Source organism: Peromyscus leucopus, chromosome 8b (genome assembly GCF_004664715.2).
Source record: "Peromyscus leucopus breed LL Stock chromosome 8b, UCI_PerLeu_2.1, whole genome shotgun sequence".
NCBI lineage: Eukaryota > Metazoa > Chordata > Mammalia > Rodentia > Cricetidae > Peromyscus > Peromyscus leucopus.
This window is the reverse complement of record NC_051086.1, coordinates 94822577-94844300: the sequence shown is the minus strand read 5'-3', so window position 1 is coordinate 94844300 and position 21724 is coordinate 94822577. Positions and strand designations below refer to the sequence as shown.

The window sequence follows — 21724 nt, the reverse complement described above, 5'->3', positions numbered from 1 at the left end:
AGACTCCAGCAAAGGCTGCAGTAAAATGCTGGGTATGGCAAGGACAGGCAGGTGCCTAATGACACCGGACACCTCATGGCGACAGACTGCATGTGTGGGAGCTGGGCTGGGGGTCACAGAGGGGAGATGACAGATGGCCAACAGAAGGGGCTACCAATCGCAAGCGACCCTTCACCTGCTCAGCATCAACATACCTTTTCCTTGTCACTCGCTTCTCTGGCAACGGTAGAACCCTGGAAGGACAAAAGCCATCAGAAGTCCCGCTGAGGCAAACTCCTTTTGCAGACACACGTGTGCAAATGGGAGTGCAACACACATGCCCATGTGTCTGGGGGCCAGAGGTGGACATCGGCTGTTTTCGATTCTGTTTGTTTGCTGTGGCTTTTTGAGACAGGGTTTCTCTACGTAGCCCTCGAACTCACTATGTAGACCAGCCTCTGCCTGCCTGTCTCCCAGGTGTTGGGATCGATCTCTCTCTCTAAAGACAATGTCTCTTACTGAACTTGGAACTCACGGGGTTAGCAGGACTGGCTGGCAAGCGAGCCCCAGTGACCCGCCTGTTTCTGCTTCCTGGGACCAGCCGTGAACAACCCCATACCTGGCTTTTACTTGGGATGTGGGGCTTGAACTTTGGTCCTCACATGCTTTCACCTCAAGCATTGCCCACGGAGCCACCACCCTAGGCCCTGAGGCAAACTCCTCTGAACAAACCAAGGTTCACCAGACACTTGTTACTAGTTACTGGCTGGGATCTTAGAGGAGCCAGAAGGCAGCCACGGCCACTCCAACACAGCCATTTCTTGAGCTGTGACTAAAAGGCACGTCAGACACTCAGTAAACAAGACTGCCCTGGAGACCTCAGCTCCCACGGAACTTTCCTTATAGCAGTGGCCAAATCACTCATCACAATGGTGCTAAGAGGCACAGGGAGGAGACTCTAAGCATGAACTACAGGGCTGGGCCTGGACAGTGGAGGGCAGCAGTGACCCGGCCTCCTTCAGAAGGGAAGCAGGAAGTGTTTAGTCAGGGGAGAGAGGAGGTGTGGAGGAGCACAGGGCGGCTGGAGGGAAACTGTTCGGACAGCATATATGAAATCCCAGCTGGGGGAGGGGAGGGGCTGCGGGGTACCGAGGAGGTGAGTGTGGCTGCAGCAGGGGAGGGGACAGCAACGAGAGGGACAGCAGTTAGGAACAGAGCACCCCGGTCCACAGCCTTCAGTGCATTCTTGGTGTCTAGAAAGGCACTTACGCTGTCACTCCGTGGCCTCTGGACAAAAGCCAGAGTGTCTGCCTCAGCACGGCCTGCCCCTACCCATTCCACTGCCCTCGGAGTCCACATCCCACAGACAGGAACGGAGAGCACCGACTGTCACACACATATGGCATACCCGGGGCTTAAATAATCTCTGTTCCCGCCACCTTGACTCCCAGCGGCCTCCGGTCTACAAGAATCGGGCACATCAACTCTAGGGTCATCCTATCTCGCTAACGTGTGCGCGCCAGCCCTCCCCACCCGTGAAGCTGGAGAAGCAGCCTTTCCCCGCCCCCGAGGGAACAGGGGGCACGCAGGGAAACACGGAGCCCTTTACCTTGAGGTCGTATTTGCGATGTACAGTGAGCCGATGACTGAACACATTCCTGGTGACCACCATGTAGGTTTCCACCCCATCCACAGTCAGGCGGTACATGCCCAGGAACTGCGGCAAGAGGGTATTGCCATGACACTCCACTATGAACTAGAATGGAGAGAGGGAGGGAGAGAAGGCTAAGGGGCAGGAAAGCGCTTGGAACGATGGGAACTCTCCCAGGCCAAGACGCTCTCCGAGATTCTACCTCTAGACTAGTGGTTTTCCAAACAGGCTCTGTAGGGGCTGGAGAGAGAGAGTGCAGTGGTTAAGAGCACTGGCTGTTCTTCTAGAGTACTTCAGGAAAACCACATAACTATATGACCAATGACCCACAACTCTGACTAGAACGTGGTTTAAAACCCAGGGTTTCTAGTGTGACATCAAAGACCAGATGTTCCCTTTACCATTTCCCATCGCCTGGTTCTCAGACCTAGTGGTTAACTTCGATTATAACTTAACTGAATTAAGAAGCACCTAAGAGGGAACCAGAGAGACGGCTCAGTGGTTAAGAACACTGGCTGCTCTTCCAGAGAACATGATTAGTTTTCCAGAACCCACATGGCAGCTCACAACTGTCTGTAACTCTAGTTCCAAGGGCTCTGACACTCTTTTCTGGCCTCTCTGGGTACCAGGCACTTGTATGGTACATATATACATACATGCAGCCAAAATATCCATACACATAAACTTAATTTTTTAAAAAGTACCTAAGAGCTGGGCAGTGGTACACACCTTTAATCCCATCACTTGGGAGATAGAGGCAGGCAGATCTCTGTGAGTCCGAGGCCAGCATGGTCTACAGAGCCAGTTTTAGGACTGAGAAACCCTGTCTCGAAAAACCAAACCCCTTCCCCCCTCCCCCCGCAAAAAAAGTACCTAAGAGATCAGTACAACACACCTCTGGGCACATAGGATATATTCCAGAGCCAATAAGACCTAAGGAATGATTGAATCTACTGATGACATTATTAGCAAGTGGGAAAGGTAAGAGGTGGGAATAGGTGGAGGAAGTAGGTAACTGGGGGCATGTCCTCAGCGTCCTGCTCTAGCCACTTCCTGCAGGTCCGTTCTCTGCTTCCAGCCTGCACTAAGTAAGCAGCTCTCCCTTGCTACACAGTTCCAGCACTGTGATGCTCTTCCAAAGTGCAGCCAAGGGACCCAGCACTCCGAAACCATAAGCCAAAACAGATCCTTCCTCCTTTTGATTTTTTATTACATTTTATTTATTGATTGATTTTTTTAAAAATAACTTATTTAAATGTATTTTATGTGTATTGGTGTGAAGGTGTCAGATCCCCTGGAACTGGAGTTACAGACAGTTGTATACTACCATGTGGTTGCTGGGAATTGAACCCGGGTCCTCTGGAAGAGCAGTCAGTGCTCTTAACTGCTGAGCCATCTCTCCGGCCCCCTTATTGATTTACTGCATGCTTGTGGAAGTCAGAGGACAACTTGTAGGAACTGGTTCTTTCCTTCCACCATGTGGACTGAACTCAAGTCATCAGGCACAGTGGTCTGGATGCGAATGTCCCTCACAGGCTCAGATGTCTGGATGCATGGTCCTCGGGTGGAGCCATTATTTGGGTAGGTTTCTGAGGTGTGGCCTTGCTGAAGGAAGTACGTCACTGTAGGTGGGCTTTGAGGTTTCAAAGCTACACACCAGCCCCAGTGTGTTCTCTTGGCTTCCTGCTCTTCCAGATGCCAGGCCTGGCACCTCTACTCTGCCATCATGAATGCCAACTGTCTGCAAGTGCAAGCCCAAAGAAACTCTTCTATAAGGAGCCTTGGTCATGTGATTGCCACCACGGCAATGGAAAAGAAACTAATCTATCAGGCTCGGTGGCAAACACTTACCCACAGAGCCACCTCATGGGCCCCAGATCTTCTACCCTTTAAACGGTTTCTGCCAGGTGTTTTGCCGTAGGAATGAGAGAAGGAACTAACTCGTGAGGAAGCCCCAGCCATTACCAGAGTGGACCTGGCCGGAGTGTGCTCTCTCCCTCTCCCAGCCCGTCCACCGCAGCCCAGGCCTGGGACTCACCGTACCTGGTGGTATTTCTTTAAGATGTTGTGCATCTCAGCCACATCCTCACTTGACACAGTCTTGATGACAAAACGCCGGTCGTAGGTGGTGAGGAACCGCGTGCCGCACCTGCCTTGGCTGTCGCTGTTGATGGGGGCACTGCGTGTCACTGAGTTCTGAGGAATCACAGTGAAAGCTATGGGTTCTGACGAGGAACACGGGACTTTTTTCTGTTTCTTTCCCACAGGGCTAAGGGGTGAACCCAGGGCCTGGCACATGCTGGGCAAGCACCCGCTGCTGGGCTACCTCCCATCCCTAAGATTCTGACTGCAACTCCGAATCGTCACTGAAGGAAGGACCAACGAACCCCAAGACAGAGCCCCAGGGTGGACCTTCCCTAACCCCTTTGGCTTGGGGTGTTCACAGCCCTCTCTAAAATTTTTCTCCAGATGATGCAAGTTGTTCCTACCCTCGACCTCAGACTAGGCTCTGTGTGTAACGTGTCCATTCTGACCCAGAAAGCTGCTCTGAAAACTAGAACTGCCTCATTGTGAGGGGACCGAGTTCCAATCTTGACTCTCACAAGCAATGTGGCCTCAAGTGAGCCATTTAAGTTTCCCTACTTGGAAGACAGGGAGTCAGACCAAGAGGAGCGCCGGAGTCTCTTAGGTAAAAAAGCTCAGGAAAGAGTCAAAAGGCCGACAGGAAGCAATGGGTACTTTTCTATGTACAGGGTGAAAACACCTCCTAAGGAGAGAAGTTGGTCTCGTCTCTCTGCCCAGCGCCTCTCTGGTATAGGCCTTGCTCATCTGTGTATGCTGGGAGGCAGCCCTAGGAGACCTGTGCCTCTGTCTCTGGTCCTCCTCATGACCTTGGCCCCCATTGGTCAGACAGGGAAGCCCAAGAGGGTGGGGCAAGTGAGTGGACAAGGGCATGTGGACTTTGGGAGGTAAGAGCAAGGGGAGATTCCCGATGCCCAGGTTACTAAAAACACACCCACTGGGATCTGCTGGTAGAAATGCTCTTGGCCCAGTCCTTTCCCAATCTCATGAAGTCCTACTGGGTCACTTATACCTCACAACCCCCCTGGAGGGGCTGGAGATGGCTTAGCAGTCTGAAGTGCATACTGATCTCGCAGAAAACTGGAGTCTGATTCCCAACACTCAACTGAACTCCTACTCTAGCAGAATCCAATGCCGCTGACCTCCACGGGCACCTGCACTCACACACACCTACCCACACACAGACACACATCTAATTAAAAATAAAAATAAATCTTAAAAAAAAAAAAAAAAAAAAAAAAAGGCCAGACGTGGTGGCACACATCTTTAATCTCAGCATTCGGGAGACAGAGGCAGGTGGATCTCTGTGAGTTCAAGGCCAGCCTGGTCTACATAGCAGGTTCCAGGACAGCCAGGGCTACATAATTAGACAAAAAGCCAAAACGAACAAAAGAACCCCGCGATATGAAGACCTAGGGCATGCTGGAGATTCTGTAGCAAAGGTGCTAATTAAAGAATGCCCCACGAGTCCCCAATCCAAAAAAGGTGGCTAGGCTGTGTGAGTGAGTTCTCCCCTCTCCCTGCTTAGCGCTGTAGGAGCAAGCCAGATGGAGATACACAGCTCTGTGGCCTTGTGTCCAGCAGCATCCCAAGACTCTCGTTCACTGGGAGTTCCATCCCTGAACAGCACACTTCAGCCCTGAGCACAGTCATGCAAGGCTACTGAAGGCAGGATGCAGACAGACAGACAGACAGAGGATGTGGTGAGCCGGCCCAGGGACAGGGACCAAACCACTGTAGAGGGCACAGAGCCAAGCACCACGGGGCGGCAAAAATGGCAGGATGTCTTCAGAAAAGCAGACTCCATTCAGGTTAGGACTTGGTCCCGGCAGAGGGGCTGGAGAGACCTCGGGACTTCTCAGTCGTGGACATCCCTGGGTGCCTGGGCCTGGCATCCTCTCTTCCCCCCTCCTCTGGACAATCCTCTCTCTGCATGCCAGCCCTCCAGAGTGGGGGAGGGGAGGGGAGACTTGTCCCCAGACTCAGCCGACTCCTGGGAACTCTCTAAGGTTTACCATTTGTTTTTGATCTCACTGTGCTATCAGCGGGGATGACTGAAGAAGTCAGCTGCCGTCCTACTGCTTAAGGGCAAAGAGAATCTCCTCCACCTGCTCTCGCGGGGCTGTGTGCCCGGAAAGAGGGGCACCAGGTGCCAGGTAGAGAAGGTGCAGGAGTCAGGCCGCCGAGTCAGGCTCTGCTGGCCTGACTGATACCCGCTCCAGGCCGACGGCTTCTACAACAGGGCCATGCTCTGAAGGGAGCCGTCACTCGGCCATGCCTACCCCTCCCACCATGGGGACAGTGGGCACGTTCAGGAGGTGACACTCAGATTTGGCACTAGGTTGCATTACACTAGGTATCTTCCTTTTCTAATCTGTCTTGGCTGCTTTAACAGGCCTCACTGTCTGTCCCGTCTCCCCACCCCCCACCCAAGGAGAGGGTTCTTCAGCCTGCACTGGGAATGTCCCCAGCCCCCTCCCTTCCCACAGCAAGAGCCTTGGAGGCATCCTCAGAAGCTCCCGAAGGCCCAGCGGTCCCAGTCTGCTGGCACTGAGTGAGCGTGGACAGAGACGCAGGAGCTGAGGGACTCTGGCCCATGCTTGTCCTGTGGCTTCCTGACCCCCTCATCCCCGAACCCTGCGGCTGTGCCAAGACAACCCCGTACCTGGTAATCCTGGTCATCAATCCCAAACCTCTCCCTGAGGTTTCGGAACACCATGGGACAGTACTCCTTGAACTTGAAGCGGCTGGGGAGGTTTTCCCTGGGGAAAACAGACACATGCTTTGTGAACTTCCCTTACTCAGCTTGAGAGACACCAGAGCCCTTCAAAGTGTGACCCGTAGAAATTCTGGAAGTGAGTCTCAAAAATCCACATTTTCAACGAACACTGTAGGTGATTCTCGGTGGGTAGAACTTTACACCTCACCTCTGTGAGAATCCATCTAACTGTACACTTATAATTCGCTATGACTTTCTTTTTTTTGGTTATTTTTTTATGCTGTCCTTAAAATTTAAAAAGGAAAGCGTATCCACTAGGAGGTGAGGCCCAGTGCGGGCACCTCCTCACAACAGGCTGAGATGAGAATAACTATCTCCAGAGATCATTCTCTTCAATAGGCCGTTCTTCTCTGGGGTACTGCTGTGGGAACATCCTGGAGATGCTTAGGTCCAAGAGGCCCTGCCTGCATGGCCACAGACGGAGAGAGAGGTGGCTTGAACCGAGTGCTCATCTGTAGTGGGAGCACCCAGGAGACTGAGAGTTTAAGGCCAACCTGGGCTACCTAGTGAGATCCAGAACAGCCTGGGTATCAAGTGAGAAACGTCTCAGACAAACAAACTCAGTCTGTACCAGAGAGGTCTTCAGTCAGGTGACTAGGAATGTGGTTTTTTGGCTTGTTTGCATTTCTTGTGGTATTGGGGATCAAGCCCTGGCCCCACACATTCAAGGCAAGTGTTCGACCATGGAGTCACATTCCCAGTCCTGGAATCACATCTTTACAAAGCCATGCCACTTCTTAGTCAAGCCCAGACTCCTAAAAAGAGAGCAAATGACCTGGAAATGGGGGCCCTTCCCTACCTCCTCCTTTCCAGCAACTCTGCCAGGTGCCCCACTCTGGACTGAGGCCCTCCAGTTATTATCTCTAGGATGCAGACTTCCTGAAAATCAAAATAAATGCTTCTCCTGAAGTCTCCCTACACATCTTCTAGAATGACGCTGTTGCCTAATAAACATTCCATCTGGAACTATTGAAATGAACAAAAATAACGAGGACAGACAGTTAAGAGCTCAGGTGTTCTGTTCCGGACCAGGGAGTGAGTGAGACCGGAAACCTGGAATGGGAAGTGTGTGATGTCTGTCCCGGAGCTCTGGCCTCTCAGACAGTACCACCTCTTTGTCTGCCTGAGTTGAGGGCTGCCTACCACTCCTCAGGAGGCCACTTAGGAGGTGGCTGTTCTGAAGACAGATGGCTTCTAGAACAAGATGCTCCTACCTACTGTGACAGAAGAGCCACTAGGAGATGTTCAGAAATCAAGCTTTTCCTCTGGGCTGACAGTCTGGAAATGGTGGGGTGACTGTCCAGCCGGTGAGGTGGAGAGACTAAGGACAAGGGACAGCAGGACCCAAGAGGAACATGAAGAATGGAGCACAGTGGGAGAGCCAAAAGGCGTCTGGTGTGGCCCATGGTGAAATGTAGAACCAAGGCTGCAAAAAGGCCCAGGAACCAGGAGTTGGGGTGAACACCCGTAACTCAGCACTTGGAAGTGGAGGCAAATGGACTGTCAGAAGTTCAAGGCACCACACTGAGATAGACTACATACTGAGATCCAGCCCAGGCTACATACTGAGATCCAGCCTAGGCTACATGAGATACTGGCTGAAAGCAGCAGAGGCAGCAGTTCACAAGAAAAGGCTTGGAAGGCAGGTGTGTCACATCTGTAATTCAGGAGGTTGAGGCAGGAGGATCGCCAAGAGTTTGAGGCCACCCTGGGTTAAGCAGCATATTGGCATATACACATATATGTAATCTCAGCACTGAGGGAGCAGAGGCAGGAGCTCACTGAAGTTCAAGGCTAGCTTGGTCTACGTAGTGAGTCCCACGCCAGCCAGTACTACATAGACAGATCCTCTTTGAAAAAACAAACAAGCCGGGCGGTGGTGGCGCACGCCTTTAATCCCAGCACTCGGGAGGCAGAGCCAGGCGGATCTCTGTGAGTTCAAGGCCAGCCTGGGCTACCAAGTGAGTTCCAGGAAAGGCGCAAAGCTACACAGAGAAACCCTGTCTCAGAAAACCAAAAAAAAAAAAAAAAAAAAAACAAAAAAAACAAACAAACAAAAAATGGCTTAGATTAAATCCTCAACAATGCTAGGTAAAAGCTGACTGCTTGAAGGGGTCCAAAAACGTCTTGAGACAACTTCTAGACATCGGTCTGAAGTCCAAGAAACCACAAAGTCAAAAGAGCGAAGAGTTATTTTGGGTAGTGACCTTGGGCGCCAAGCTTGGCCTGTGGTTTACACACAGGTGGGACAGGAACATGCCAGCGGCGGAGATGAAGACAGGTCCCTGCAGCTGCATGCTGGCTACCTCAGCTCCCAGAGCTCTTCTCTGGAGCTGGTCCTGAGTGAATCACCTGGGGCCCAGCTACAGGCCCAAGGGACTCTGGCAGTAGGCTGATACAGGAAGGAGATGACATGTGGAGAGGGGGGAAGGGGGGGAGGGGGGGAGATCCCATTTTCCAGGGCTGTTTGTCAGCTCTGTCAAGTGTACTCTGACAGTGTCAGGTGCTTTCAGAAAGTCAAGGGCTGCCCTCAAGACCTCCCTTCCCCGAAGGAGACCACTTACTTATTGAAGAGATGATTGTCCACCTTGATCTTGCTGTAAGCTTTGAAGTCATCTGGCATTAGCATGACAGGGACAGGGACATTGCTCAGCTCATTGATCTGCAAAGCAAGGCCAAAGTGAGGGGCTTAGCCAGGAGGTCACAGCCTTGGAGACAGGATGTGCAATGTGGAATGCACCCCTCCAGGTTCTCTCCCTGTCTGCATCCTGCTCTTCTTTGGAGTAATCCGTTCCCAGCCTCACCTCCACTGTGGAGAGTCTCCTCTGCCTGATAAGGTAGAGTTCAAAAGGCACATGTTCCGTGAAACTTCCCTTGGTCCCCAGGCCTCCCAAATACTGCAGTCAATGCTGATGAACCTCGTGGGCATTGCTGGACTTCAGCTAAGCAATGCCCTATGACTGATATTTCTTTCTTTTCTTTCTGGTGCTGGGGATCAAATCCAGAACCTTGCACATGCCAGGCCACACTACTGATTGTGCTAGCAAAGATCACACAGTTGACCTCTGGGGACTCCCTAGCTGACCTCTGGGGACTCCATGATGGCACCCTTACTTGCACACGACAGTTACTTGATAAATATTTGTCGACTGTAATTAATCTATTAATGAGTGAATGCCCTACAGCCTCGGTGCATACTAATTGGTAATCTTAATACAAACTGCAGGTCACTCAAACATGGCTAAGAAAAAACTGGGTGGATCTGTGTGGGTGTAACTTGTATCTCCAAAGCAAAGGGTTAAATTTAAAGGGCTCAGGGTGCATGTTGCATGCTTTTAATCTCAGTACTCAAGAGGCAGAAACAGGCAGGATTTCTGAATTCAAGGCCAGCCTGATCTACATAGAGTTCCATGCTAGCCAAGGCTATACCTAGTAAAAACCTGTCTCAGGAAAAAAAAAAAATTGATTAGTGAGCTGAGGAAGGGTTAGATACCTGGGCCCTGGTTCACTCTGACCCTCCTGATGAAAGCAAGACTAGTTAGTTCACCAGCAACAACATGCTTATGCTGAATTGTTGGGGAGATGCCTTGTCCCTACGGCAAACAAGCCTTCTCAGGGCCACACACGCACGCGCACACACCCCATCCCCAGGTAATAGAGGCCTGGACAAGGAGCCAGGAAGACACAACACACACACACACACACACACACACACACACACACACACACACACACACACCATCCCCAGGTAATAGAAGCCTGGACAAGGAGCCAGGAAGACACAACACACACACACACACACACACACACACACACACACACACAACACACACACCCCAAAAAAAAAAAAAAAAAAAACAACACACACACACACACACACACACACACACACACACACACCACAATAAAGGCCTGGACAGGGAGCCGGCTCCTCATTGGTACAGAGCTGAGGGCAGATCCTGCACTTCCCCATCCTGTTTGGCCAATTAGTGGTCTAATTAGCCACAGATGTCCTCGCCCAACACAGCAGAGCATTTGACATTTGACCCTCAACCCAGTTGCCACTAATGCATCTAATGCATTCAGGATTTACCGAGGAAACTTTAGTCATGACTTAATGGACTGCGGGTGAGGGGCACAGCCTGTGTCGCCCAGACACTGTCTTTGCAGAACCTCTATTATCTACAGGAGGCCCCATGTGGCAGCAAGGGATAACCTAGAGTCATCAGGACTCCATCAGGAGTACAAATGGAGGAAGCGGCATTTAATTTGCTTCCCTTTTATATCCTACATCTTTTTTTACTTAGAAATGTCAGAGGATGGAGTAAGTGTCAAGTTAATTGGGCTAGTGAACCACTTTCCCAGATATGGTGAAAAGCCCGATGCATTGACAGGTAAACTGAGGAAAATGGAGCTCACGTGCACACGTGTGTGTGTGTGTGTGTGTGTGTGTGTGTGTGTGAGAGAGAGAGAGAGAGAGAGAGAGAGAGAGAGAGAGAGAGAGAGAGAGAGAGAGAGAGAGAAGAGGGAGAGCAAGCAATGGCTGGTAAAACCTTGACTGGAAATGACACAAAAATACACCCCAAGTATTCCACCACATGAAACTCTAGAACAGGGATCCAAACACAGAAGTCACACACTCCAGCCTGGCAAGGCTGGGGACTCCCAAGAGTAAAGGGACATAAGAAACATGTTCCTTCTCAGGTATGGTGGCACACACCTTTAGAAGAAGCCCAGCGCTCTGGAGGCAGAGACAGGTGGAAGCTCCGTGAGTTTGAGGCTAGCCTGATCTACATAGCAAGTCTGAGGACAGCCAGGGCTACAAAGAAAGACCCTGTCTCAAAAAAACAAACAGCCCAAAAAGCAGCAGCAGCATGTTCCAGGGCGGTGACAATAATCTAAGACCAGGGGTGGTGGCACATGCCAGTGATCCTGGTACCTGAGAGGAGGAAAATCAAGAGTTCAAAGCTAACAGAGCCACATGAGACCCTATCTAAAACAAAACAAAGCAGAAAGCTGGTTGTGTAGCTCAGTGGCAGAGCACCTGACTAGCATGTGCAAGGCCCTGGGTTCAAACCCTAACACTGCAAATAAATAAAAAGTAAATATAAAAAACCCTATGTTTTGTTTGGTTACATGAGCATATGCTTTTTTGTCAAAAGTAAGTAAACTGTACATTAAAAATTTGTGTTTTATTGTAGGCACAGTTTTCCTTGATAAAGGTAGTTTTACAATTCCCAGCATCCCCTTCGGTGATGACCTTTATTGGCTACACCTTTCAGGAATCGAAAGGACAGCTGCACGGCACAGGTGCTCACAAGAGAGCCTGACTGTCCAATCTGTGCCTCCAGCGGACACCAGTCCGCTTCCTTGTTTTTCTGCCGTCAGAGACAATTCCTGGGGGCTAGCCCACTTCCTTTTCCTGGCATTTCAAGCCTTGCTCTAAAAGTTCAAAGAGAAATAGACACTGAGAAGGCTGAAGCAGGAGGACGTCGAGCTTAAGGCCAGCCTGGGATACACAGAGAGATTCTGTCTGAAAAATGTGTGAGAGTGGGTGAGGTGGGACATGCCGGGGGTCCGTCCTAGCAGCGAGGCAGAGGCAGAGGCAGGAGGGTGAGGCAGACAGCGAGACCATCCCAAACAAACAGTAAAAACGAAGGAGCAAGCACGCCTTTAATTCCAACACTGGGGAAGCAAGCAGATCTGTTTGAGTTGGAGGCCAGCCTGGTCTACACAGCCGGTTCCAGGCCATCCAGGTCTGCACGGTGGTGAGGGTCTATCTCAAAACAAAAGAAAACCCGTAAAAATAAAGGGCAATACAGACAATGGAGTGCAGGGCTCTTATACAATTCTGAGTTTTCTTTTTTCTTTTCTGAGACAGTGCCTTCCTATGTAGTCCTGGCTGGCCTGGCATCTGATAAATGTAGACCAGGATGGCCTCGAACATGTGACCCTACTGCCTCTGTTTCTTCTGGGCTCAGATCACTGGCATGCACCATACCAAACTTCACTTCTGGCTTTTTCAGTTGATCCCTCCATTAGGAAGACCACTGCATCGGCTTAGAGAATACGTTTACTTCCAAACATTATAGACATTGCTACAGATTTATTCCGGATTAGTCTAAGACACAAACAGTGCTAAGGCCAGGGCTTGACCCTTCTGGAACTAGAAAAGATTGTCTATTAATCATGACTGATTATTTTAATAGGACCAGGCTGGATTATCCTAACAGGAACCACCAGGGAATGCTTTACGCATTCATTCTCTGAATCCTTTTCTTAAAAAGCTTTATTTAAGTATGTATGTGTGTGTGTGTGTATAGATATGTACATGAGTGCAGGTGACTGAGGGGGCGTTAAAAAGGGTGTCAGATCCTCTGGAGCTGGAGTTACAGGTGGTTGTGGGTCACTCATCATGAGTACAGGAAATGGAACTCAGAGCTGAGGTACCCTGCCAGAGCAGTACACATTTTTTTGTTTTGTTTTGTTTTTCGGGACAGGGTTTCTCTGTGTTGCTTTGCACCTTTCCTGGAACTCGCTTTGTAGACCAGGCTGGCCTCGAACTCACAGAGATCCTCCTGGCTCTGCCTCCCGAGTGCTGGGATTAAAGGCGTGTGCCGCCACCACCCAGCTTGTACATACTTCTTTTAGCTGGAGTGACAGGAGTTGAGAGCCACCAGACAGAGAAGCTAGGAACCGAACTCAGGAAAAGCAGCAAGTGCTCCTAACTCCTGAGCCACCTCCCCAGGCCTTGGTGTAACTGTCACACAGTTTAAATGGATGGACACTGGCTAGCTTTGGGTTTCAATGTCATCTTTATCATTGAGTATACAACCTAATAACAGAACTTTTAAACTCAGACAATACAGTGGTGAACAATCTATATCTCACCTTTGGTTCCATGGAGCCACATCTGCAGGTGGTGATTCACTCTAGGGATCAGAGTTCCTCTCCCCCACTTAGTTTAAGTGCTAAATTTTATCTCCTCAATGAGCCTTGTTCATTTTCAATTGAACAGTACTTACTGAAGTAGCTGCTCTGTGACTCTCTCTCTGTTAGGTATAGGTGTGGCAGGAGCGGGGTGGGGGATATTGTATACACAAAAGAAATAAGACACTACGCTCTCGGGGATACGAGACAAAGCAGGCATAGGGACTCTGAGAGAGTACACAGTTAAGCGGGAACATGGAGAGACATGAGCAAAGGTTTGAGGGCAGATGTCTGGCTCTCACACATCAGGCTAGAGACAGGGCACCCAAGCCTCTCCCAGCATTGCCAAAAGTACTTGACACTGGAAGAACCTACGATAAGATCATGTTACATCTTTGCTTCAAAATCTTCCATGGCTGCCGGGCAGTGGTGGTGAAGCCCTTAATCCCAGCACCTGGGAGGCAGAGGCAAACAGAGCTCTGTGAGTTCAAGGCCAGCCTGATCTACAGAGCAAGTTCCAGGACAGCCGGGACTACATAGAGAAACCTTGTCTTGAAAAAAAAAAAAAAAAAAAAAATTCCTCCAAGGCTCCTCATCCACCTCAGGGCAAAGCTGTAAGTCCTTAGCCTGGCATTCGATACCTTTCCTGATCTGGTTTAGTCTCTGCCAAACTTCTACTCAACTGACTTGAGGCCAGAAGTGTGCCAGAAGCTTGAGATATACAAACAAAAAGACGTCTTCCATTTGGCTGGGAAGACAGACAAGCAACAGAAACAATGTGATGAGTGCTGGAACTGTGTCGTGTATATAAAAGGAGATGAAAAAACAGACGAGGGCCGACTGACTCCGCCGGGGAGTGGGAGAGAGTGCGGCTTGCTGGAGCAAGTGGGAGAGGAATTCACTGGGGGAAAGTCTAGGCTAGTTCTCCACAAAAACCGGAGGAAGGGACTCCCAAGTGGTGGGGATGGCGAGCACCGAGCCTCAGTGTGGAAATCTGAAGCAGTAAGAGTGTGTGCAGGTGGGTAGCGAGCAGCACTACAGGTCAGAGGTGAGGGGATAAAGCAGAGGCCAGTAAACGATCCATCGTGTCAGGAATATCAGCAAGGAACAGCTAATGGACCTGGTGGTGGAGGTTCACAGTCCTAGCCATTCAGGAGGTTAAACTGAAGGATTATACATTCAAAACCAGCCTGCACTGGGTTTGGGGCCAAGTTTAAGGCCAGTGTAGGCAGTTTAGAAAAACATGTCACAAAGAGTTTAAAAAGAGGGCCAGAGTGTGGGTGGGCTGTGGGGCCAGTGAGATGGCTTGGCATGGAAAGACACCTGCTACCAAGCCTGATGAGCTGAGTTCCACCCCAGGGAGGAAAAATTTAATCCTAAAAGCTGGCCTCTGACTTCCACACATAGGAATGAAGGAGATTGGGGTGGCAGAGTAGCCAGGTTAAAAAATAAAAATAAGCCGGGCGGCGGTGGTGCACGCCTTTAATCCCAGCACTTGGAAGGCAAAGCCAGGCGGATCTCTGTGAGTTCGAGGCCAGCCTGGGCTACAGAGCGAGATCCAGGACAGGCACCAAAGCTACACAGAGAAACCCTGTCTCAAAAAACCAAAAATAAATAAATATTTATTTATTATATTTAAATAAATAAAATAATAACAAAATGAAGAAGCTGGGATGTAGCTCAGTATTAGAGCATTTGCTTAGCATGTACAAGGCTCTGAGCACAACACCCAGCACCATAAAAGATTAATTAACTAAAATAACAGTTGCTTTTATTGATTAAGTCCCAGGTTGATGCTTTCTAAGACTGTAACATCAGTATATTTAATTAATTTTCTTTCCGATGTCTCTTTGCCCCCATTTATTTATTTTGTGTGCATGTGTGCCCAAATGTGCAGGAAGATCATTTATGGGACCATTGCAACAGTTCAGATGATGGATTAGGGCAATAAGAATGAAAAGAATAGCCAGGTGGTGGTGGCGCATGCCTTTAATCCCAGCAATCAGGAGGCAGAGACAGTCGGATCTCTGTGAGTTCAGCCTGGTCTACAGAGTGAGATCCAGGACAGCCAGGGCTACACAGAGAAAGTGTCTCAAAAACAACAACAAAACAAACAAACAAACAAAAACCCCACAAACAAATGGCTAAGTAAAAAGAATGGCAAAGATAAAGACCATGAGAACAGTCCCAGATGTAGCTAAATGACAGTCCTGTCTCGAAAGGCTCCCTGCTTCCCCCAGGATCAATTACTTACTCATTCCTCTGTGCATCTTTACAAACTGAGTACCACATTTAAGGTCATTTTTTAATTGCTTTATTTATTTATTTATTTATTTATTTATTGTTTATCACGTGTGCCAAGGCGTGAGGTCAACTAACGGGAGCCATTTTTCTCTCTCCTCCACCACGGGAGTCCCAGGAATCGAACACATATGGTCCGGCTTGGCAGCAGACACCTTTACCTGCTAAGCCATCTCACGGGCCAGGGTAAGTAATTATTTTTTTACGTGTCTGATTTCTCTGCTTAGCTGAGAACCCTTAGCACATGTTTGGAACTAAAAAGCTGCTTGATCGATGTGGAGCTGAAGGATGGATGAGCAGGAAAAAAGGAGGGAGTTGGGGTCTGAGGATGACGGAGAGACGAGCAAGACTTCTGTAACTGTGCCAGTATCTCCCGTCTGGAGGATGGGAAGGACGGTCAACTGTGGCCGGTTAACTGTGAGGTTAACTGTGAAGCCTCAAGCACCAGAAAGAGAAAAACAAACTACTTGGCAGACAAACTTCAAGTTCGGTAGCAGGAAAGGTCCCAGAAGAGGGGCACTGCTTTACTATCTGCATAGTCCGGAGCCCATCTCTTCCCCTTTGAAAGGCAGCATGAAGTGCATCATTAAACACAGACCCATTTGAATGCCAGGCTAAGCACACAGAACTGGAAGGCAAGTCTGTTGCATCTCCTCACAGAAATGGTTTTTGGATTATCCACATGATTAATTCCATGAGCTATGAGCATAAATAATGCAGAGACTAAACAAGCTGAGTAAGAAGCTAGGCTGGGCACAGTGGCTCGCACTTCCACACTGGGGCAGAAGAAGCTGGAAGGCTACATGCCACACAGTGAGATCCTGGCTCAAAAGAAAATACACTGGACCCCGTGGAGCTGGGGACTCCCTAGCTGCTTAGGAAGACTGCAAATCCAAGGCCTGTCTGAGAACAGAGTAAGTTTAGGCCACCCTGTGCAACTAGGCGAGATTGCATTAAAAAACAGGAAAGAAAGGAAAGAAAAATGGAATGGGACTAAGGGTGTGACTCAGTTGGTACAGTACTTGCCTAACATGTACATGGCCGTGGGTCTGATAACCAGCACTGAACAAAACTGAGAGTAATGATACATGTACATAAATCTAGCACTCAGAAGGTGGGGGCAGGAGGTTCAGAAGTTCAAGGTCATCCTAGGCTACATAGAGAGTTTGAGGCCAGCTTGAGCCAGGAGATGAGGGCTTCATTGCTCCTGATGGATTGCTAGTCTTTCTTGAAGGTTCTCTTTCTTCAGAAGCCTGATATGAGACTGTATCTTAAAGTTGCAAAAAAAATGCTTGCCTAGCATGTACAAGGCTCTGCGCTCATAACCATATCCTAGGACTGCAAAATAAATAAATAAGCACAATTTGTTTTAAATGCACAAAGGATTTAATAGACATTCTCCAAAGAAAATATACAATGGCCAGCACATATGGAAGGATGCTTAACATCATCAGTTACCAGAGAAATGCAAATCAAAATCACAATGAAATACTGTTTCACACCCACTAGAATGCCTATGCTAAAAAAGACAGTAACAAGTGTTGACAAGGATCTGGAGCAATTACGTCACACACTGCTGGTGGCAATGTACAATGGTAGAGCCACTCTGGGGAAGAGCTGGCGGTCTCTCAACTGGGTGAATACAGAGTTACCATCAACTGCTACTATTCTCCCCGGGTGAGGCTCTACACGTGTGTGGTTCCTAAAGGGGCCAACAAACCGGAGGCAGGGCAGCCTGCCTGTGTTCCCTCAGAGAGTACCTATTCCCTAACCCCAGACCCTTTGAACTATATTATCATCCACTCAGCCTCAGTTTCCTTTCTCTGCGCACTGGTGCTGCCCTGCCCGGTCTAACATCTCCTACCCTCTCTTCCTCCATAGAGACCAGTGGCTGCATGTTTTATCCAGGCACTCCTAAGACAACCCTGAGTTCAAATGCCTCTCCTAAAAAAAAACAAAACAAAACAGTTCTTTTAAAGGGGCTTCTCTTCTCCACTCAGAAGTAAACCAGCCGACTAATGAGAAGATGAGCGGATTGCTTTTGCCATAGACGTATGCATTCACATCTGATAAAATCTGATTTTTAGCTCTAGACCAACGCGACTAAAGGTTTGAAAGACTGATAAACTGAAGGAAAGGTCATATCTGAAATCTAAAGTGGTAAAGAGGTGTAACAGGAAGTTTCTGAAGAAAGGGAACCTTCAAGAAAGGCCAGCAACCTACCAGGAGCAAAGCCTTCTGGGTACCTATCTCATATGCAACCTGAACACCTTGCTGTAGTCCAGAATGAAATACAACAACTAACTGACCTTCAGAGCTCACTTGTCCAGGGTGGTGTACCGCATCTCCACCCCCACCCCATCTTCCCGGAAGCATCATGTTCAGATGTGTGTGGATCTTGCCTAAAGACAATGCTTTTCCAGCTAGCCCCTGAGACTTCCTTAAAGTTAGCAAAGGGAAATGGTGACCACTATGTCTGCTAGTCACTCAGAGCCTTCTATCACATGCCCATGTGTTTGTAGACTTATTACCTGCCCATGAGAAAACCAAATGCTAACACATTCCTAGGAACTGGTATGCACAGCAGGCGCACACAAGTGCATAGACATCAACACACACACACACACACACACACACACACACACACACACACACACACCCCTTCCTAGATCAGCACATACTCAGGTAGCAAGACCATCTAACCTTGGTCATGGCTAAGAGAGAAAAAGAAACAAGAGACCTGTCACTCAAAGACCCCCACTACAGCTGCTGCTGCTGCTGCTGCTGCTGCTGCTGCTGCTGCTGCTGCTGGTGCATGCCTTTAATCTCAGCACTTGAGAAGCAGAGGCAGGCTGATCTCTGTTGTGTTCAAGGCTAGCCAGGTCTACACAGTGAGTTCCAAGACAGCTAGAACTACAGAGAAACTCTGTTTGAAAAAACAAAAACAAAACCAAACCAAAAGAACTGTCACTAATCACCAGAGCCTCTTGGTGCTGGACAAGGAACTGTATCTTACAGTGACTTCGGGCAAGCTATCCTCTGCCAAAGGCTACGGCCTCACATGTGAAATAAGGGACCCAAAGTTACCCACCTCCAGGCTTCTACCAGCTCTCTGCCCAGACAAGATGCTTTCTAGTGAGAAGCAGGATGTCAAACAAAATCAACCTGACCTCCAGAAAGGATATAGGATTATAGGGTTCACATTTGCTGACCCAGTTTCCCTGGAAATGTCAGATGAGCCCAGAAGCAGCAAGAAGCAAGAGGAACAAACTCTTTCACTGTCGCCCTCCAGCAGCTTTAGCGGTCCAAGCATCCCACTACCCTGTCAGGACACTCATTTACCCCAGTGAGGATATGGAAAAGCAACCTGGGCGAGACCAAGAAGCCGGCAAGGACCCCACAGACACATGCACGCTTCCACACGGGACAGAGGTCTGACACCCTGGCTGAGGCTGCGGTTCCTCAATCTCCAGCCAAAGGCCTCTCTCTAGATCTTCTACCAAAGCAACAGAAGATGAAGTCTTGTTGACCCTGGGTCACTGTTTCATCTTACAATTTCAAATGTTCAGAAGAGCCGGGGACCCTCAAGAATGAAATCCACAGTAGATCCAACACTTCATTTCCCTCATTCTAAACTTGGGGTCCTTTTACTTGTCTGTTCCCAGTGTGGGGACGCACAGTCAGAAGGCAAGGAGCAAGCCCTCGAAGAGGAAGAGGGCAGATCCTAAACAAACAACACATAAACAAAGACAACCAGCTCAAACTGTCCACGTCCAACTTCTTAGCAGAGGCTACTGCACAATCTCAGAGCACCCAGAACCCGGGGCACCACTCATCTCGGACAACAATCACCTTTATCACATCCTGGAAAACCACAGGATAGACAAGAAGTCACCGTCTTGAAATAAACACCACAGAAAACGGGGAAGACATATTCTTTCTATAACCAGGTCTACACTCTCTCGGGCCTTGTGTCCACTCTTCTTCATCCAAGGGGACCCAAGTCATGTGTCTGTGGTTCAGAGAAGCGGAGGCTTCTCCAGTCGGTACATCTTCATGAAGAAGAAAAAGGAAACCCAGAGAGGATTTCCACAGCCAGGGGGAAGAAGGCCTAGAGGATGGGAAACTTTGGGTAGCCACATCAACCAAACGACCACAAACAGGAACAGTCAGGCAAACCAGTGCCACTTGCCCTGTCAACTGGGCAACGATCTGGCAGCCAGCTATAAGGGACAAGGCGAATAGCCATGCAACAAGCAGGCTGAGGTTAGAAGCGGCGGCGGCGCAGCACCCAGGCCTCCCCTCGAAGCTCCGGGAGCTGCACAGATCAAGCATTCGGAGCGCAGGAAGCCAGAGGGGCAGGAGCGAAGGGGAGACGGCGACGGCATAGCCGGGGACACCAGGCCTCGCGTGGCGAACGGGGAGTGCACGCCGGGCCGGACGGCGTGCACGGGTGGGCGGGCATGCAAGTGGCTCGGCGGAGGGGTTGCAGGCGTCACCCGCGGGGCGAGCGTGGCGAGGCCCGGGGGAGTAGGGGGCGCGCATGGGGAAGCTGGTTACCGTGTGGTTCACCCCCCACATCAGGACGCTGAGGATCGGCTCGCTGGCCCGGAATAGCTTCACTTTCTGGCACACGAAATGCTTCTTCTTGGTCTTGGTTTTGCTGGCGCTGAGCGGCGCCACCGCCACCGCCGTGGTGCTGGTGCAGTTGGACGACATGCCCGGGGCGGCGGCGGCGGCGGCGGCGGCGGCGAAAGGGGGGGTGGCGGAGACAGCGCACCAGCGAGCGGCCCCAGGCCTCCCCCGAACCGATCCCCACCCCCGCTGCCTCACGGAGCCATGGTCGCGCCCGTCCCGTTACCTCCCCACCCCGCCCCGGTGGTTCCGTCCGCCCCACGCCCCGCCCTCGCCGCCCGCCCCGCCCCGCCCCGGGGAGCGGGCCAGGCCGCTCCTGACCCCGCCCCCGGCGGCCCCGCCCACCTACTCCCGGCCCTCCCTGCCGGGTCGGAATGGTAGCGCCCGCCCCGGGAGCCTGCGGCCGCCCCGCCCACCCCTCCTCCCCGGGCCTGCCGGGGACCCAGCCGTGTTCACGGGCAGGAGTGAGTCACGGAGCGGGGAATGGGCAGCCTTGAGGCGCCCCATAAGAGAGGCGCCTTGCTCAAGCCCTCCCAAAGCCGGGGTTTGGCTTTGCCTCAACCTGAGGTAACCAAGATGGCGGCAGCGCCCCAGCTTCGGGAGGGGTGGAGGGGCCGGCGTGCGAGGAGCTGGGACATACCATCCCCACCCCGGGGGAGAGGAATAACGCGGCCGGGGGAAAAGGAAGTCCTGCGGGGCACGCCAGGGACCGCCCCCTCGCTCCACCCAAGCGTGGATCTTCCCACTCCCCTGGGCCGACGGCGCGCTCCGCCCGCGGGCACGCCCCCTTCCCCCGAGCCAATCAGAGGCGCAGACCCGGAATCATAGGTTTTATGAATGGGCCGCGCGCCCACCCACCTGCCGCCCGGCCTTCTCTAAACAGAGGGTCAAGTTTAGAGACCGCTAGCACCTGCGGACACGTATCCTAATAATCTTCTCATTCTTGCTCCACGAAACCTGAGTAAACCACCCACGGTTTATTACGTTATTCATCGTGGACGAAGGATCTCTGTATTCGACACAAATCACAGGTCGTCAACATTTGTGCCAGGATATGGAAACTCAGCACCGCGCACGTGGTCGGTCGCTCTTTACACAGTTAAAAAAATAAATGTAGTCTTTATTACCAAGTAATAAAATAAAAGCCATAATTACCCATAGCACAGGGCAGCAGGATGAAGTGATTAAATGAATAATGTTACATTCTCTGGGGAGAAATTGGGTTTTAAGAATTACAGTGCCCGGCATTTTAAGTGTTCTAAAAGTAAAAATCCAAATACGTTTTAAGTTGAATTAGGAACTGGCAGAAGAAGAAAATGTCTTGACTAATGTGTGGGTGAAGAGAGCCTCTGAGGGCCACAAAGTCT

At 50.4% G+C, this 21724-nt stretch overlaps 1 protein-coding gene across 1 annotated transcript in view; it reads right to left on the bottom strand.

Moving 5' to 3' along the window:
- The window catches only part of Pip4k2b (phosphatidylinositol-5-phosphate 4-kinase type 2 beta), a 30381-nt gene extending 9841 nt beyond the window's left edge, over positions 1 to 20540 (bottom strand). The window contains exons 1-6 of the mRNA XM_028869105.2: positions 20283 to 20540; positions 9056 to 9153; positions 6378 to 6474; positions 3674 to 3826; positions 1589 to 1735; positions 195 to 233 (exon numbers count right to left, since the gene is read on the bottom strand). Coding sequence (XP_028724938.1) covers positions 195 to 233; positions 1589 to 1735; positions 3674 to 3826; positions 6378 to 6474; positions 9056 to 9153; positions 20283 to 20441 — 693 coding nt within the window. The 5' untranslated portion in view covers positions 20442 to 20540. The remainder of the gene's footprint in view (positions 1 to 194; positions 234 to 1588; positions 1736 to 3673; positions 3827 to 6377; positions 6475 to 9055; positions 9154 to 20282) is intronic.
- Positions 20541 to 21724: the final 1184 nt, after the last annotated feature.